The sequence below is a fragment of the Chiloscyllium plagiosum genome, chromosome 27 (genome assembly GCF_004010195.1).
Source record: "Chiloscyllium plagiosum isolate BGI_BamShark_2017 chromosome 27, ASM401019v2, whole genome shotgun sequence".
NCBI classification, from domain to species: Eukaryota; Metazoa; Chordata; class Chondrichthyes; order Orectolobiformes; family Hemiscylliidae; genus Chiloscyllium; species Chiloscyllium plagiosum.
Window position 1 is genome coordinate 8,720,611 of NC_057736.1, and position 20,277 is coordinate 8,740,887.

Below are 20,277 nucleotides of genomic sequence, written 5' to 3' on the forward strand. Positions count from 1 at the left end.
TTTAAAGTGCAGGCTCAACTGCCTGAACAGAATGGCTGGGAGACAGGATGTTACAAAATATATTCATGTAGTAAATGGCTGTTAAATGGATACCTGAGTTTTGGTTGCTGTTTTGACAACAATTCAAATTTAACCAATTAATTTAAATGATACTCCAGGATACTAAACCCCAATCAAGTTTGAATTTATTGTGTTAACAACATTGGGGCAATGACAGGGAACAATGTTGGAGGATATAAAAACTAGGGCATTTTGAAAATTGGTCAGAATAACTGCCACTGATCAGCCAAGCAACTGCCATAGAGTAAAGAGCTAATTGCCCTTCTCAAACCTTGCTCTCAAAAAATTAGAAGACATCTTCTATCAAAAGTAACTTTTCTGTAAAACATACTCACTGTAAGAAGGAAGAAGGTGACCAGGAAGATCAGCAGATAGAAGTTTGAAGACAGTTGAGTAGACAGAGACTGTGTGGGCTTGAGATTAAGTTACTATAACGTTTAATAAGTATGTTATTGGAACAGCATGTTAGTAGGATTGTGTTCAGTTAAGGAAAAGAATGTTAGGTTTGTTAATAGCTTTATTTAGTGCTCACTGTTAGAGTGAGGAAAATAAATTGTTATCTTTTCTTTAAATAGTGGAAATTAGGAGTTCTCTGTCATTCCCTCACATGTTAACAGATTACAAGGTGAGGCAAGCCTTTCTGGGTTTTTGGTTTTAACTAAGAGATGAGTTCAAGCTCCATGTTGTAACAAATGGTATCAAGGGATACTGTGATAATGTGGGAAAATGGTGTCAAAGTAGAAGATTAGTTGTAATCTAAACAAATGACAAAACAGGCTTGATGAACTGAATGGTATATAATCATCTTACTTCCTGTATTCCTGTGAAATGTTGCATTTTGCAGTCCTCAGGATAGAAGCACGAATGTCAAATTTTCAAAGGGAGTAATGATCTATCGGATGTCTGAAAAGGATGATACTTGTTAGCATGTTGAGTCCGATTGACATGTTACCATATAGAAACCATCTGAGTATTCAGAATTTTGGCTGTATTATGTTTAACACAAGAAGTGCTGCAATGCTTGGACATTTCTTTTTCCTTGCAGAGGACAGGTTTCTATGTATGAATGTATGTAACTTCCAACAAATCTAAGTGAGCCACATATTATGTGGTAGGTTATCAGAATAATTATTAGAAGATGAGATAATTCTGTAAATGATGTCCAGTTGCTAATGTCCATTAGGCATTATGTTCTGATATTTACAAACATAGGATGGTTGAGTTCGATCAATTCTCTGCCTGTTACAAACAGCCAAAGGGACATATGTTATATCACTTACATTCCTGCTTCAACACTAGCCTAAATTTCATATGCTATATGCACGCATACGTTCATATGAATGGATCTGACTTCTACAGGCAAAAGGAATATGTAAAGGTATTGCAGCCTTTTGTAATATAACTGAAGTCTGCAGAACAATAGTTCCCTGGTGCATTCTCCATAGCAATGCATCAACCAAACAGATATAAGGTGAGAACTGCAGTTGCTGGAGATCAGAATGTGGTGCTGGAAAAACACAGCCAGTCAGGCAGCATCCAAGGTGCAGGAGAATCGAAGTTTTGTGCATAAGCTTTTTTATCAGGAATGAGCCTTGTAAAGAGAGGAGGAAAACTTCTTCAAGGTAGACATCCTTGGAATAGGCTTTACAGTAAGGTTAAAATGATCTCCAGCATCTGCAGTCCTCACTTTCTACAAAGCTTTGGAATTGGCAAACAGGCTGGAGTTGGAGTTGCCTTTGTTTGTGAAAAAAGGTGAGGTAATTGCAGAAATAGCTCGACACTTACATTTTCTGGAAATGCCACGGAATCTTGGGAAATAGCTAGAATTTAATTGCAGATAAATCAGCTTGAACATGAAAAGAAAATGAAACAGTTTGAATTATGATTAAAAGCAGGGGAAAAAGAAAAGGAGAGGAAGGCCCTAGCCAAAGAAAGACAGAAAGGGAGCGAAGAAAAGCAGAAAAAGAGTTTTAACTTCAGAAGCTGGCAATTAGAAAGGGAAGTTGACTTAAAAGGGCGAAGGTGAAGGTAGAAGATAGACTTGGTGAGGAGGATAGTGATGATAAGCAAAGAATTCTTGCCAAATTCCTGGTAGGGATTTGTTTAAATATAGAGCTGGAAATGTGTTGCTGGAAAAGCGCAGCAGGTCAGGCAGCATCCAGGGAACAGGAGAATCGACGTTTCGGGCATAAGCCCGACGTTTCCTGAAGAAGGGCTTATGCCCGAAACGTCGATTCTCCTGTTCCCTGGATGCTGCCTGACCTGCTGCACTTTTCCAGCAACACATTTCCAGCTCTGATCTCCAGCATCTGCAGACCTCACTTTCTCCTCATTTGTTTAAATATATCCAAGCATTGCCAAAATTTGATGAGAAGGATGCAAATGTCTTTCCCATTTCATTTCAGTAAGTGGCTGAACAAATACAGTGGCCATCCGGCAGAAAGCCACACAGACACTCACCCAAGGGTGGAATCAAACCTGGGTCCCTAGCACCATGAAGCAGTAGTGCTAACCACTGAGCTGCTATGTTGCCGAAGTGTCCAGTGAAAATTGAGGAAGTGGTGGTAGGAGTACTGGAGGAGTGCTTAGCTCCAGGAATACAATTTGTCCTTGTAATAATATAGCTGGATCACAGATAGGAGTGCTGCCTAATGTGGTTGAAAAGCCAATGGAAAATCAGGCAACTGAGTTATTATAGGAAGTGTATCTTGGGAATTTTTTCTTATTGTTTGATTACAAGGTCACAAAGCCACAGGTCAAACCAAGAAGAGAAATCAAAGAATAAAGATAAGAAAGTTGAAGTCAAATTACTAAAGACCATGTGTGATCAAGTGGTTGATACAAAACAGGAAAAGGATTATATCAGTTCTTAGAAATTAACTGAGTTACAACAGGAAGATGAAAAACTGAAGAAATTGTATCAAAACTGTGCACAGAAGAATAATCTCTCTGTTTTCCAGAATGTTACGAATTTAGAAATGACATCTTGATGAGGAAATCGAGACCATCACATATTCAGGCAGATGAGAAATGGGCAGAAGTTCATCAAGTTGTATTACCGGTGGGTTAAGAAAGGAGGTGTTGTGGGTAGCACGTGAATTAGCAGTAGGAGGTCATTTAGGAGGAAGGAAAACTCAAGCCAAAATACAAAAACATTTTTACCAACCTGGACTGCATAAGAATGTAGTTGAATTTTGGCAGACATGTTACATATGTCAGATAATCGGAAAACCCCAGGTAGTGATAACATTAGCACCTCCAATACTTATTCCTAAATTTGAAGAACCTTTTACAAAGGTCTTAATTGGTTGTGGAGGACACCTATCAAAAACGAAAAGTGGGAATCAGTGGGAATTTATTGACAATGAAGCATCCACTAGATTTCCGTAGGCCAATCCAATACGCAAGATCACAGCTGAAAGGATTGTAGAAGAAAATGTCATCAATGTATCTATCTCATATGCTGCAGGCCAGGTTGCCCAGAGGCATGTTATATTGGTGAACTCTACGACAGCAGATGAATGGACCCATGCAACAATAGCCAGACAGGGATGTTCCCTCCCAGTGGGGGAACACTTCAGCAGTCAAGGGCATTCAGCCTCAGATTTTGGGGTAAACATCCTCCAAGGCAGAGTTGGGGACACATAACAATGCAGAGTTGCTGAACAGAGGCTGATAGCCATGCTTGGTGCCCATGAGGATGACCTCAACTGGGATCTTGGGTTCATTTCACACTCCAGGTGATCCCACTCTCTCACACATATTTATTCACTAAGATACATACATGCACACTCTCTCACACAGACTCACATGCCACACACAGACCCTCTCATACACTCACTCTTTCTCTTGCACACACACACCCTCTCACATATACGTACTCCCTCACACTGTCTCCCATGAACAAACACACTCACACAGATCCTCACTCAGACACTTTCACAGGCATTTTCTCCCTCACACCTGCGCACACTCTCTCAAGCACACAAACTCACACACATATACTCACTCATACTGACATACACTCTCTCTCAGGCATACACACACATACACTTTCTCGCTTTCATGAGCGCGCACACATGTTTTCCTTCTCTCTCCCACACACACACCCTCTCATGCAAATGCACTCTCTCTCCCTCACACACATGCAAATCTAGGGTTGAAACTGCATTTGCAGATTTGAATTTGCAGATACATTCTATTTTGTTCTAAAAATACACAGACAGTGTGAGACAGTCAGACAATCTGTGGCATTTTTTAAATTCCTCCTTTGGAAATAAGATCAGTCTGGCTCCAGGATCAGATACAAACAGACTTAAAACATGGCCTCACACCTAAAATACATTGTCTGAGCTAAGGTGTCACCTTTATTCTGATAAAAGCTGAAGTTATCTTGGTGCAGGGATTTACATATTAATCAATCAAAACCTGCAACTCCATTCTAACTGATTAAAGACTTAGTAGCTATCTAGGTTTGTTCAATATATTCACATAAGTAGTGTGACCTTTTGATGTTTTACTATACGTTTTACTATAAATTTACTATAAGCTGCCTGAGGAAGGAGTGGGGTCTCTGATAGCTTGTGGTTTGATTATAACCCTGTATGATGTGACTTTTGGCTTTGTCCACCCCAGTCCAACACCAGCACCTCCACAATTTAGGAGGTGCTTAGATTTTATCAAAACAAGTTGGAACAATGGAAGCAGCTTGGATGAGAGTGGTTAGTTCTCACAGACCAGGCTTTCTAGTTTCTTTTTAGCTTTAGCAGTTAGAAACTGTTTGAGGTCCCAGAAGAGTTGGAAGCTTCAGTAAATGATTTCTAGCTTCTACTTTCTCTGAAACGTCCCTTGATGTAGTTTCCTCCTGTATTGAAGGACTGCAAGTAAGAACTTGTGTCTGAGTTTACCTTTTTGCCAAGGGATATGATTATGCAATGTTAGTATATTGGAACAGTTAATTGGTAACAGCTCTTGTATCTATTGTTTGGTTAATTTTTACAATAGTTAAATTATTCCAAATTCCTCTTTTTTGTTTTTATTTTAACTACTGTATAGTGTTTAATTAAATTGTGTTTTTCTTAATATAAATTAGTTTGAACAATTGCATCACATCTGGAACAAACACTTCGCATTTACCTTCAAACGAAGAAAAAGTTAGGGTCTAGGCTATCTTCTTGAAATTGTTTGAGGGGTTCTGGTCTGGTCCATAATAGTGAATAATGTCACCACACATGGCGCCATCTGAGGTACCAAGGTAACTAGGTGCAAAAACACTTAGGTACAAAGTAGTGAAAGAAACAAGAGTCAAAATGTCGTAATTTCATAGCATAGTAGAAAAATAGAGAAATAAGGTAATAGTTATCATAAAACTCTTTAAACATAGGAAAATAAAGGAATAAGTTGAAAGTTCAACAGTTTTTGATGAGTCGTCCACTTATCTCGCTCTTCAGGAGACCTCAACTGTCTGTTCTTTACATCGCTGCTGCAGATACAATCACTGCTGCTAAAACCGCTGCCCCTCTGATCTACCTCAGTATCACAGGAATATGCCCAGGCAGGATCCACTCACATGCAAAGCTGAAACACTGCTATTAGCTGTCAAGAGATTGGCTGACATACTGCCGAGACACTAGGCTGATAGCTGCCAAAAGTCCAGGCTCGGGAACTACAATGAGCTGCCAAGAGACCAGGCCTGGACCTGCCTCAAGCTGATGAAATACCAAGCTGGGACTCATCTTGAGCTGCTGAGAGACTAGGTCGAGACCTGTCTCGAGTTGCCAAGAAACCAGGCCAGGACCCACCTCGAGCCGCTAAATGACCAGGCCGGGACCCACCTTGAGCTGCTGAGAGACCAGGCCAGGATATAACATGAGCCATTGAGAGACCAGTCTGGGACCAACCATGAGTCACCGAGAGACCAGGCGAAGATATGCCACGGAGAGGTGAGCACCAAGAGGGGGATAACACCAGAAAAGAGGAAAGAAAGAGAAAAAAAGGGAGAAACAAAAGAAACAAGAAATAAACAGATGGAGTGGTAGAGTTGCAGCATTCTACACATCTGCCATCTTGACCTGCTTCTCACACAGTAAAAGTTGGCATGATCATTTGAAATTTGACATTCTTGTGTTTGTTGTCATGAGTGCAAACCAATATGTTTCAACAGTGTGACTTGTTTCTTAATTGGCAATGCAGTAGTAATGTTCTTCTCGTTTATTGACAATTTGTTTAAGTTCTAAATTTCGTGTAATTCTTAATCTATTTGTTCCTGCCCTACATTATTGCAGCATCAGGGAGCACATAGAGTTGGCTAAGTAAATGTTGTATACCATATGAATGGATGGCCTATAAACCGTAAAGACTTTCCACTAATATAGTTATGCAACTGACTGTTAGCACATCTCTTTCATCTACTTGCTCATGATTACTAAAGATAGTCCAACAGTTCAGGGTTCTATAGAATTTGTTGAATAAGTTTACATAAATTGCTGCTTTTATACAATGATGAAAAGCTATTGGGGAATATCCTTTTGGAGGACACTCTATTCAATTTTATTTTAAGCACAAAATGACAACAAAGATGGTCATTAGGAATTTTGGAGACATATGTCTACACATACATTGACCCTTCGAATGCTGACTCCCTGTTAATTTTCAATGTACATCTGTAAATACCTGCTCTCCAGAAGTAGGTCTCTATATTGAGAAAGAGACTTCTGGCAAAGTAATTACAGCTGAGAAACCAGAATATGGGCTTTGAGAGTCCTGGCAGTTTTAATGGCAGGTGTTCATTAACAATTTGTAGCTCTGCTTCACCCAAATGGACAGCCTGGCCAGATGTCAGTTGGAAAACCCAGAGGCAGGAGACCAACGTTAGACACTCTTGGGATGGTACCTGGCAACCAGGAAGTGTGAAAGGTAGCTTTGGTTGACAAACCGGAGTTGAGGATGGGCACGGTTGGGAATCACAAAAAATATTAGAAAGTGGGGTCAGGAAATTGAAGAATAGCTGGGTGCTCATGGCTGAAAGAAGACAAAAATTTTGTTGTAAGCGCCCCTGTTTCTCAACACAAACAAAATAGTACTGAAACAATAAGTCAAACTGGAAGATCTAGTCTCCTTATTAGTGCTGAATGTTTCCATCCCCAAGGAAACCTATGCAACAACAATTTACTTCAAATTAGGTTTCCGGTTGGACTGTATGAATCCAACTTTAACAGAGTTAACAATAGTTGACTTCTACAACTCCATGAGGGTCATTCGTATTCCTTAATACCTCTGACAGAAAATTTGATGTTGGCTGTGCATAACTCATATTTTATACCAACCCACTAAGTTCTTTTCCTGATTGTCTTCTCCTGACCGAAGCGGAATATAAATGTAAGGTATTTATTTATTTTTACAATGTCTGCAACATAATGAGGATGAAAAATTGAGAGTACAAAGTTGTGATTAAGACTTTACAGAGTAAGAATGCACCTCAATGTTATGAATATTTTCTAAAATCACTGATATGAAGCTTTTAATATGTGTATCTGATTCTGTCATCTCTAGGCAGCATGACCCAGCTCAGATTTACTTCATAATTCACTGAAGTCAATGAAATTGAAACAAAATTCTTGATGACAAATACTTTATAGTAATTAACCAATTTGAGGGTATTGATCTGGAACTGATTATTTTTTAATATAGAACCAGTGCAGGCACCCAACAACATCATCTCATCTGAAATCAAGCCAAGGCAAGTCACTCTACAATGGGAGCCATTGGAATACAACAGCACTCGCTGCCACACTTACTTTTACACTGTGTGTTACCACTACACCTTCAGAGTTGACTACTTTCGGAGGTTCCAAGAATGCCAGACTGTTCCACAAAACGTCTCTTCATTCATCATTAGAAAACTCCTACCTCATACTGACATCTATGTCAAGATCACTGTACTCAATCCTATAGGAAGGAGAGAGAGTGAAGAACTTAAATTTCAGACAGATGAAGATGGTAAGAATATTCTTTGTTTGTTTTCCCCTTCCATTTAATGCTGATTGGTTGCTTTCTCCTTCAGTTAACTGAGTAACAGCCTAAACCAAACTGTTGGAAAAATGACCTAGAAGTGGTAGTGAGACATTATGTTGTAATTAATCTATGTGATTTGTATAATCTATAAATATATTCAGAATTATCCTTTATTAGAGTTTGGTTTTTAAACCAGTGACATATGGGTGAAGGCTTTATTTATTAATTACTTATGTGAGGCCTTTATTTGTTAATTATTATGCCTTTTCAGAATCAGAATCAGAGTCCTACAGTAGAAGACTACCGGCTTCCTGGAGTGTTATTCAAAGTTTGTTTATAATGATATAGTTTTTTAAAAGCCATTAGCTTAGCTGAAGGATACTAACAGAAGCATTAGCAGAAGCATGAGTAAGTTTTGTTTTAGTTATAAGCATCTGAATTCAGTTCAAAGGAAACTGAAATCAGATATAAGCATAGTTTCTCTTAGAAAGGGAGTTGTCAGAGCAGTTCAGGATAACGTAAGGATTTAGTTTGTAATTATTTCCAAACCAGAAGTGTTCGATTAAAGAGTATAGGTTGATTAAGCAGTACCTACTAGAGAAGGAGCAAAACTTGACCTACTGTTGGGAAATAAAGAAGGGCAGGTGACTGAGGTGTCAGTGGAGGAGTACTTTAGGATCAGTGATCATAATGCTATTAGTTTCAAAGTAGTGATGGAAAAGGATAGATCAGACCTAAAAGTTAAAGTTCGAAATTGGAGGAAGGCCAATTTTGACGTTATTAAGCAAGAACTTTCAACGGTTGATTAGAGGTGGATAATCACAGGTAACGGGACAGCTGAAAAGTGAGAAGTATTCAAAATTAAGATAAAGAGAGTTCAGGGACAATATGTTTGAGTTAGAGTGAAAGGTAATGCTAGTAGGTGTAGGGAATGCTGGATGACTAGAGAAATTGAGGTTTTGGTCAAGAAAAAAATGAAACATATTTCAGGTATAGATACCAAGGATCAAGTGAATCTCTAGAAGAGTATAAAGGCAGTAGAAGTATACTTAAGGGGGAAATCAAGAGGGCAAAAAGAGAACATGGGATGGGTTTAGCTAATAGAGTTGAGGAGAATCAAAAGGAATTCTACAAATACATGAAGGACAAAAGGGTAACTAGGGAGAGAATGGGGCCACTTAAACATCAGCAAGGCAACCTATGTGTGGAAGCAGAGGAGGTGGGGAGATACTAAATGAGTATTTTGCATCAGTATTTACTGTGAACAAGCTAGAGAACTTGGGGAAGTAAGTATCAATATCTTGAAAAATGTCCATATTACAGATGAAGAAGTGCTCGATGTCTTAAAATGCATAAAGGTGGATAAGTCACCGGGAACAGATCAGGTGTACCCTGGAACTTTGAGGGAAGCTACGGAAGTGATTGCTGCGACCCTTGCTGAGATATTTGTAACAATGATAGTCACAGTTGAGGTGCCAGAAGACTGGAGGTTGGCTAATGCGAGCCACTATTTAAGAAAGGTGGTAAGAAAAAGCCAGAAACTATCAACCAGTGAGCCTGAAATCAGTGGTGGCCAAATGTTGGAGGGGATCCTGAGGGACGGGATTTACAAGTATTTGGAAAGGCAAGGACTGATTACGGATAGTCAACATGGCTTTGTGCATGGCAAATCATGTCTCACGAACTTAATTGAGTTTTTTGAAGAAGCAACAAAGAAGATTGATGAAGGCAGAGCCAGGTGGATATGGTCTATATGGACTTCAGTCAGGTGTTCAACAAGATTCCTCATGGTAGACTGATTAGCAACGTTAGATCACATGGAATACGGGGAAAACTAGCTATTTAGATACAGAACTGGCTTGAAGGTAGAAGGCAGCAGTGGTTGATGGAGGGTTGCTTTTCAGTCTGAAGGCCTGTGACCAGCAATGTGCCTCAAGGAGCTGTGCTGGGCACACTGCTTTTTGTTATTTCTATGAATGATTTGGATATGCACATAGGAGTTATGATTAGTAAGTTTACAGATGACACTAAAATTGGTGGTGTCGTGTATAGCTAAGGAGGTTACCTCAGAGTACAAAGGCATTTTAATTAGATAGGCTAATAGGCTGAAGATTAGCAGGTGGAGTTTAATGACGTAAATATGAGGTGCTGCATTTTGGAAAGGCAAATCAGAGCTTTTACACTTAATGTAAGGTCCTGGGGAGTGTTGCTGAACAAAGAGACCTTGGAATGCAGGTTCATAGCTCCTTGAAAGGAGTCACAGGTAGATGGGATAGTGAAGAGGTGTTTGGTATGCTTTCCTTTATTGGTCAGACCATTGAGTATAGGAGTTGGGAAGTCATGTTGAGGATGTGCAGAACATTGATTATACCACATTTGGAATACAGTGTGCAATTCTGGTCTCCCTGCTATAGGAAGGTTGTTGTGAAACTTGCAAGGGTTCAGAAAAGATTTACAAGAACATTTCCAGTGTTGGGGAATTTGAGGTTTGGGAGAGGCTGAATAGGCTGAAGCTATTTTCCCAGGAGTGTTGAAGGCTGAGAAGTGGTCTTATAGAGGTTTATAAAGTAATGAGGGGCATGGGTATAGGATAGAGTTAAGATCTTTTCCCCAGTGTAATGGAGTCCAAAACTAGAGGACATAGATTTAAGGTGAGAGCGGAAAGATGTAAAAGAGACCTAAGGGACAATGTTTTCACGCAGAAGATGGTTCACATGCGGATAAAGCTGCCAGAGGAAGTGGTGGAGGCTGGTACAATTACAACATTTATAAGGCATCTGGATGGGCATATGAATAGGAAGGGTTTGGAGGGATATGGGCTAACTGCTGGCAAATGGAGCTGGATTAATTTTTTTTAATTAATTAAAGGATGTCTGGTTGGCATGGACAAGTTGGACTGAAGGGTCTGTTTTCATGCTGTACAACTCTATGATCTTATGACTCTAATAATTCGTCCAAGATTTCAGTTGTGTAAATCAAAGACAAAGGCTTCACAGCTGACAGCAGCAGAACTAACAAAAATAGTACAGTTGTCAACCCATCTCTGGATTTAGATTAACTGTTAAGTAATGGCATTAGGGAATAGATGTTTATTTTTGCCAGGTTTCCTTGTAAGCTTTTAAACTGTGTTGTACATGGATTACTTCATTTTGTTTTAATTTGTCTTATTTTGTGTAATAAGCTTATGTTTTATTTATATAGCCAAATCTCCAGCCTGGTGTGCTTAAATTTCAGTGAAAAACTCATGCTAAATGTTTAAGAAATGATCCATCAAGTCAGATTTCAGTCTGGGATCTACCTTGTCCAATCGTAATATCAGCTAGAATCATATCAATGAGTTTTGATTTTCCCTACCATTCAACAAAGATCATTGGCTTAAATGATAAGAAATAGGAGGTCATTGATTCTACACCACTATTCAATTGGATCAAGGCTGACCTGCTATTCCTCATACCTGGTTTCCTACAGTTTTCTCATAACCCTTGATTCCCCAACTATTCAATCGATCTATCTCAGCCTTAAATATACACAGGACACTACACCACAGCCCTCCATGGCAAAGAGTTCCAAAGGCAATCAACCCTCTGAGAAAATAAATTCCTCCACATCTTACTCTTACTTTGGCACTCCTTTAGTCAGAGTGTGTTCTCTGGTCCTCGACTCTCCCGTTAGGGAAAACATCCTTTCAGTATTTACCCTGTCAGGTCATTTAAGGATCTTGTATGTTTCAATGAGATCATCTCTTATTCTCCTAAACTCCAAGGAATAGAGTCTCAATCTGTTTAACTTTGCTCATAAGACAATTACTTCATAGCAAGGATCATCGGAATGAACTTTCTCTGAACTGTCTCCAATGAACAAAGAATGTAGAACAGCACAGCAGGCAGTTTGGCCCATCGTATGCGCCGGCCATGATGCCATTCTGAACTAATCGCATTTGATTGCACATAGTGGGTATCCATCCATTGCCTGTCTGTTCATGTGGCTATTTAAATGCTTCTTCAATGTTGCTATTGTATCTGCTATTGTTATCTTACCTGCAGACAGAGGACGCTTGACAGTCATTTTAAACTGATCAGACTACATTGAAAAAGTGAACACACTGCTTGCAGCCGTGACACTTACCAACATATAGCGATAGACCCAACCCCACAATGAAAGAACTGAGTCACAACCTTACTCAAAAAACTTCAGAAATCTGGAGAATTAAACAGGACAGACTTCCAAAAAATGAAACCAGATGGATCCAACATGCCATGGTTTTTTGCATTACCCAAAATTCACAAACCACGAGACCCCCTCAGACCCATAGTCTTGCTACTTGGAACACTAATGTACGAATTAGCCAAGGAAGTAGACCAAAGACAACAACACTTAGTAGAAGACTCAAGCCACTCTATCCACTCCACCCAAGAATTCCTGAAGACCAAAGATACCACGATAAAAGAAGATGAAATAATGGTCTCCTTTGATGTAAAAGCCCTGTTCACATACATCAACATCAACCAGGCCAAGGAAACACTGACTACACTATTAGAAGAACCAAAGGCACATACACCAAACACCACCAACTTCATCAGTAAGGACAATATTGTGGACCTATGCCTTACCACCCACTTACCTTCAACAACAAAACCTACATACAAACCAATGGAATACCCATAGGATCTCTGATATCTTAGCAGAGGCAGTAATGCAGAGACTCGAACAAACAGTTCTGCTAACTATCCAACCCAAACTTTGGGTCCGCTACGTGGATGACACCTTTATCATCACCAAAAGAAACAAATTAGAGAAAACCTTCAAGACCATCAATAATACCCTTACTGGCATAAAATTCACAGAAGAGGAGGAAAACAACAACAAGTTGCCATTCCTAGATGTCAAAGTAGAGCAGTCAGAAGAACTTCAAACCAGCACCTACAGCAAAACAACATGAATGGATCAAATACTGAACTACAGAAGCAATCATCCCAACACCCACAACCGAAGCAGCATTAGGACATTATTTTATTGAGCTACCATGCACTGCAGCATAGAAGAACTATAAAGAGCAGAGGAATATCACCTTTATAGCGTATTCTAAAAGAACGGGTATCCAATGAACACAGCTGAAAATGTGTTGCTGGAAAAGCACAGCAGGTCAGGCAGCATCCAGGGAACAGGAGAATCGACGTTTCGGGCATAAGCCCTTCTCCATCCAATGAACACAGTCCACTGATTTCTCAGCAACAAACCCAAACAAGCAGACAAAATGTATCTAGAAACCCTAGACACACTCCCCTACACCAAAGACATCTCAGAAATGACTGCCAGACTACTCAGACCTCTTGGCATCATGGTAGCCCACAAACACACCAACACAATAAAACAGCAGCTAATGAACTTAAAAGACCTGTACAGACAAGCAAAACTAATGTCATTTACGAAATAACTTGCAAGAACTGTAACAAACACTACATTGGACAAACAGGCAGAAAATTAGCCACTAGGATACATGAACATCAACTCGCCATAAAAGATATGACCTACCCTCACTGGTATCCTTACATACTGCTGAGGAAGGGCACCACTTTGACTGGGACAACACATCCATCCTAGGACAAGCCAAATAAACACGCACAAGAATTCCTGAAAGCATGGCTTTCCAACCAGAACTCTATCAACAAACACATTGATTTGGATGCCATCTACCACTCTCTGAGAAAAAGAACAGGAAATGACACCACCTACACAGGAAATGACATCACCAACCCAAGGAAACCTAAAGACATAAATAGAAAGTGGGATATAACGCCAGTGCTTCACCGGAGGCTCACTGGTGATGTTACCTAGTATGGTGATGAAATATTTGAAAGTGAACCTTCCAGCTCAGTTAGCAAACTTATGCCCAGATCATATTTGCTTCCTCCACCTCCCTTGGCAGCATGTTCCAGGTACTGACCACCATCTGTGTAAAAAACATTCCTCCCACATCTCCTTTAAATTTTTCTCCTCGCACCTTAAAGCTTCCTAGTATTTGACATTTCCAGTCTCGGCAAAAGACTCTTATTATCCACCCTATCCTTACCTCTCATAATTTTATAAGAAATTATAGAATTCATTAAATAAATGGATGAAAACTACTCTCAGAACTCCAGTTGTGGTCTCACTAGTATCTTGTACACAGTTGCAGTAATATTTTTATACTTTTATATTCCAACTCCCTTGAAATAAGGGCTAACAATCCATTAACCCTTCCTGATTACCTGCTCCATCTGTGTGCTGACTTTGTGTTTTCTGCCAAAGTACCTCCAAGTCCCTTTGTGTGCCAGTCATGGGCACAGTCTGCATACAGTCCTGTGCTTGGCCATAGTCAGTTGTCTGCTTTGGCTTGGTGATCATAGTCAGTGATCAGCCTAGCGGATTCTTTCAACTTCCTCCAATGCTAATTATTCCCCACTGTAATACAGGGATGAAAACTGTACTCAGTACTCCAGATGTGACCTAATCAACACCTCATCCATTTGTAACAAGACATCCCCACACAAAAACATTTTTTCTTAGGCCAAGTAGGAATGGGCAATAAATGCTGGACAGCCAGTGATGCCCATATCTTCTATGTGAATAACTAAAAACTCCAACCCTAACAATTCCACTTGCCCACTTAATTACTTGCTGCACCTGGTATTCCATGCACAGTATCTGTATAACTGCTAATCAATGTTAATAACAGAGACAAAAAATCTTGGGATGGGGTGGTATGTAAAGGCTTCAGGACCCTGTACCAAGCTTGCAATGATGTCACAGAGCTGCTCTTTATTGGGCATAGTGCAGGCGAAAGTAGTTTGAACTGTGCTATACTCTTTTGGCGTGTCTCTCATTTAGATAACAGCGAGCCTTTTGATTCTTCCTTATTATCATGCAAGTACACCTTCATAATAGCTATGAAGCCATAATTATTTATTTTTATTTGTCCCATCAACTCGCCTATCTTTATACAATCACTATGTGCATTCAGATACAGCAGGCAAAATCAAGAACTGTTTTCTGGCTTAAACTTCCAAATAATTTTATTTATTATACATTATCATGATGTAGTATTTAGTATTACTCATGGATGTACCAAGCTTTGAATTATCATTACGGCTGGTAAACACTAACCTTTTTCATGTGCTCATGTGAGCCTTCCAGTTTTATTCCAGTCTTTTCTTCCAACGCATGCTTCTTCTGCTAATGTTCAAACTACTTGCACCTGCACTGTGTCCTGGATAAAGCAGCTCTGTGATGTCATTGCAAGCTTGGTACAGGATCCTGAAGCCGTTACATACCACTCCTTCCAAAGACTTTTTGCCTCTGTCATCAACATTGATTAACAGTTATATGTGTACTCAAATGAGCTACTCAGATTACTTTTTTGTATTTATTATAAATTTATACACCATACATCTATATAGCTGTAACTTTATTACATATTTTCCTTATTTCTTTGATGCCTCATCAAACCTTTGTCTTAATTCTTCCTTGTCAAAAAGTAGGTCAGGTTATCTAAGACAAAGATTAGATTAGATTAGATTACCTACAGTGTGGAAACAGGCCCTTCGGCCCAACAAGTCCACACTGACCCGCCGAAGCGCAACCCACCCATACCCCTACATTTACCCCTTTAACCTAACACTACGGGCAATTTAGCATGGCCAATTCACCTGACCCGCACATCTTTGGACTGTGGGAGGAAACCGGAGCACCCGGAGGAAACCCACGCAGACACGGGGAGAATGTGCAAACTCCACACAGTCAGTCGCCTGAGTCGGGAATTGAACCCGGGTCTCTGGCGCTGTGAGGCAGCAGTGCTAACCACTGTGCCACCGTGCCGCCCACTAAGCATAGATATACGAGGTAAATTTGGTAACCTTGATTGTCTTCGCTTTTTTCTGTTAGATTATAGATTAATCAATCTGACTGAAGAAGCTTGTGATGATGTAAGTGCAGACATGTTTGAGAATTACAAGTTAATTATGCACCTCTGGTCCATTATTAGCATTTAATACCATTGTTAGTTCCCCTTGGAAGAAATGTGGCGTTTTCATGTAAAGAATCTTGTTTCCTTTTAATATTGATGTCTTCTTTAAGGTTTTGTTCCAAGGCAAGAATATATAAGTTGGGTGGGGAATGATTTGACTTATTTATTGGTTACATTCTTCAGACTGCACCACATATTTGAGATGTGATCACTTTTGTTACAATGAGTACATTGTTGGCAGAAGCCTGGATAGTTTCTTTCTTCACTGACAGAATTTGGAATTACATAGACTCATAGAGTCATAGAGATGTACAGCATGGAAACAGACCCTTCGGTCCAACCTGTCCATGCTGACCAAATATCCCAACCCAATCTAGTCTCACCTGCCAGCACCTGGCCCAAATCCCTTCAAACTGTCGTAGTAGGTTGTTTAGGATTTTGGATTGTATTTATCACTTGTGGTGTATTATTCAGATAAGAGGTCAGCATCCTCTGGTTAGATGGTTTATTGTGTCTTAAGCAATCAATGTGCTCTGCAGAATGTCCTACATTTAGAGGAAGCTTTGCAGTATAATGCTTCTTGAGTGTTTCTCAGACTCTGTATCCACAGCTATTTGGACTGCTCATTCATCTATTTTCAATGCCCTCTTATTATTGAAGAAGTTCAATTATTGATTTATTTAAGACTTTAACAACAGTTCTGTCATAAATGAGAAAATAATAATCCTGAATGCTGGAATTCAGAAACAAAAATAAAAATTGCTGAAAAAATTCAGCAGGTCTGGTAGCATCTGTGGAGAAAGAGCAGGGTTAACATTTTGGGTCCAATGACTCTTCTTCAAAACTGCATCTGTTGAGATAAATGTTGGTATGTATGCTGAAGATGGGTTTGAGGGAAAGAAAAGGATTAAACAATAGGTGGAGATGGAGACCAGAGTGAGAGATCAGCATTTGAGCAGACTAAGAATTGGTAAAGTTCAGAGAGAATTAAAAGCTGATAATAGAGACCATTAATAACTGACAATGGACTGGTTGTGATAGGAGCCCATATGATGACAAGGCCTGGTGTGTGGAGGTTTGGATAACAATATGACAGAAGGTGCTAAGACCTTAAAATTATTCAACTCAATATTGAGTCCTGAAGGCTGCAGTGTCCCCAACCAGAAAATGAGATGCTGTCCCTCCACCTTGTGCTGAGCTTTGCTGGAGGATAGTAGCAAGTCTGAGACAGAGATGTTAACCAAACAACACCTTGGTATGTTGAAATGGCTGGCAACAGGAAGTTTTTTGGATAGAACATAGGTGTTCCACAAAGCCATATTCCAGTCTGCATTTTGTCTTCTCAGTGTAGAGGAGAAAATATTATGAGCTGTGAATAAAGTAGACTAGATTGAACGAAGAGCAGGTAAATCACTGCTTTACCTAGTAGGTATGTTTGAGACCTTGGATGGTGTGGAGGAAGGAAGTAAACGTGAAGGTGTTACACCATCTGCTCCTATCACTTCTGAAGAAGGGTCACTGGACCTTAAACGTTAACTCTGTTTTCTCTCCACAGATGCTCCCAGTCCTGCTGTGTTTTTCAACAATTTCTATTTTTGTTTCTGATTTTCAGTATCTGTAGTTCTTTGGTGTTTTTGATGAGCCCATTTCTACTTTTGTATAGAACATGATTCTCCCCCTATGAAAATCTCAGGGCATCATTGTCCAATTTCTAGTCCTTTGTCCAGCAGGCAGTAAATGTCCTATTTCAGTCCATTCATTCATGGAAAAACACGACCAGTCACCTATGCTATCTGTTCTCAGGTTGCAATTATCTAAGCTCCCATTTGTTTTCCCATACACAACCTGCTGATGCATGATACTCCATCCACACATTTGCCTACCTCTAGTGGAGCCATTCACATATAGCTGGGATATGTGTGCATCTTGCCCAATTACCGCTTCTGACTATTGCATCTTGACAATCAGCCAACAATGTAGACCATTGCTGTATGTCATTATCCTAAAGATGGAATCAAGGTGGCATCTATTATTATCCTTAGGTAATATCTGACCAAGTTTCGATACCACCCCACCCTTCTCCATCTGTGGAGATTTTATTTTCTAAATCTGTCTGGTCTTAGCCTGTGCTCCTCCCAAAATTTGCTTTCATCGAATTTTTCCAATTTTCTTTTGGTCAGGCTTCACTTCAGGCCTAACATTTGTTAATCCAGAATTAGGAGTTGGAAGTGGGTTGCTGCATTGGCACTGTCAGAGGTCTGTATAATTAAAATTTAGACCACAAGATGAAAATGGTGAAAAGACAAAATGGCTTTTGATTTGAATAAGTCAAAGAGATGGTGAGAATTGGCAAAAGGATGAAGATGACCCCAAAAGACAAAATTGATGATATTGGCTGTCTGACTTACTGTATGGTTCTGCAATCCAGTATAACCAGGATGAACTGGCAGGTTTAAGCTACAGTAATAGCAGACGTTTATGACCATGTTCTTCTATGACCAGGATGGATTAGTGGAGAAAATAGAGCATAGGGGTTGGGGTGTAATGGAGGATGTATGTCTGAATCAGGTTTCCAGGGAGTTGTTCCTCCACCATATTTTGATGGGAATGCTAGAAAGACTGCCTTTGTAAATGAATTGTCTCTATTTGGATCAGAGCAGCCGCAGAGGATGCTTTCTTCAGTGGACTTTTTTAAAGTCTAACTTTACGCTTAAGAGCTAGTCTATGTCAAGGCCTCCCTCATCTGGCTGGAATTGGTGTTTCCAGTTGTTTAGTTTCCAAGGTTGAGGCCTCAGAAGGGACAGTGTCCAGGGCTGGTCCAAAATCCTGGCCAGGAAAGGTAACTGGGGCTGTTCTTGGATCGGGAATGAGAATTTGGATTAGGTCTGGATCAATGACTGGTTTGGGCTCTGGATCAAGACCCAGCTTAGGGTCTGCTTCCTCAACTTCCCCTAGAAGCATTTGAAGTTACTGGCTGTTCTGTTGGGCTCTGTAGACCTTTAATTAATTAACATGGAATCAGAGAATCCTGACAGTGTGGAAGTAGGCCAGTCAGCACATCAAGTCCACACCACTACATTTCCCATGGCTAACCCATCTAGCCTGCACATCCCTGGGCACTATGGGCAATTTAGTATGGCCAATCCACCTAACCTGCACCGCTTGGACTGTGCGAAGAAACCAGAGCATCCAGAAGAAACCCACACAGACATGGGGAGAATGTGCAAACTCCACACAGACAGTCGCCAGAGGGTTGAATTGAACCCAGGTCTCTGGTGCTGTGAGGCAGCATGAGCCACTGAACCACTGTGCCATGACACCACCCAATTTTTCCTGCAGCTAGGAAAATTTTGTATACAGACAGGTTGGCCTTGTCCACCAGGAGTAGGGACTGCATAGCTTGGGGACAGAAATGGTCCTGGTTGGAAAATTTGTAATATCACCTGCTGCCCTACCTAGTATTCCATCGATTCACTTTCTCATCAAAGTGCACCTTGCTCTACTTTTCAAATTTTAGCATTCTGATGATTGCTGCTATGCATTCAGCCAATATATTTCTTAGAATTTTCACAGTTTTCTTATGGCAGATGTTGTTTAACTCAGGGTTGAAAAGTGTGGTGCTGGAAAAGCATAACAGGGTCAGGCAGCGTCCGAGGAGCAGGAGAGTTGACGTTTTGGGCATATGCCCTTCATCAGGAATGTGGGGCAGGGGAAGGGGGCTGAGAGATACATAGGAGGGCGAGATAAATAGAACACCTCATCTTCCTCCTGCAGATTTACAGAATCTTGTGCAAGCAACATTGGTGGTACAGCTCCACCACCTTGAGGTGTCTGCTGTAGACATTCAATGTCTCAGAACCATATAAGTGCATGGGAACCACCACAGCTCTCTATACCATAGACTTGGTGTTGGAGATGATGTTTGTTGTCTTCGAACTCCCTTATCCCCAGGCAGTTGAAGGTTGCGCTGGCACACTGAAGGTAGGTTCCCCATGGTAGACTAATGGAGAAAGTGAAGTCACATGGCATGCAGGGTGTTCTAGCTAGGTGGATAAAGAACTGGTTGAGCAACAGGAGACGGTAGTAGTTGAAGGGAGTTTCTCGAAGTAGAGAAAGGTGACCAGTGGTGTTCCACAGGGATCAGTGCTGGGGCCACTGTTGTTTATAATATGCATAAATGATCTGGAAGAGGGCACTGTTGG

General features: G+C 40.4%; 1 protein-coding gene across 1 annotated transcript in view; it reads left to right on the forward strand.

The window, feature by feature from the left end:
* LOC122563513 (receptor-type tyrosine-protein phosphatase U-like) overlaps positions 1-20,277 on the forward strand; it is a 330,644-nt gene that overhangs the window by 74,708 nt on the left and 235,659 nt on the right. Inside the window, exon 7 of the mRNA XM_043717332.1 lies at positions 7,750-8,058. Coding sequence (XP_043573267.1) covers positions 7,750-8,058 — 309 coding nt within the window. The remainder of the gene's footprint in view (positions 1-7,749; positions 8,059-20,277) is intronic.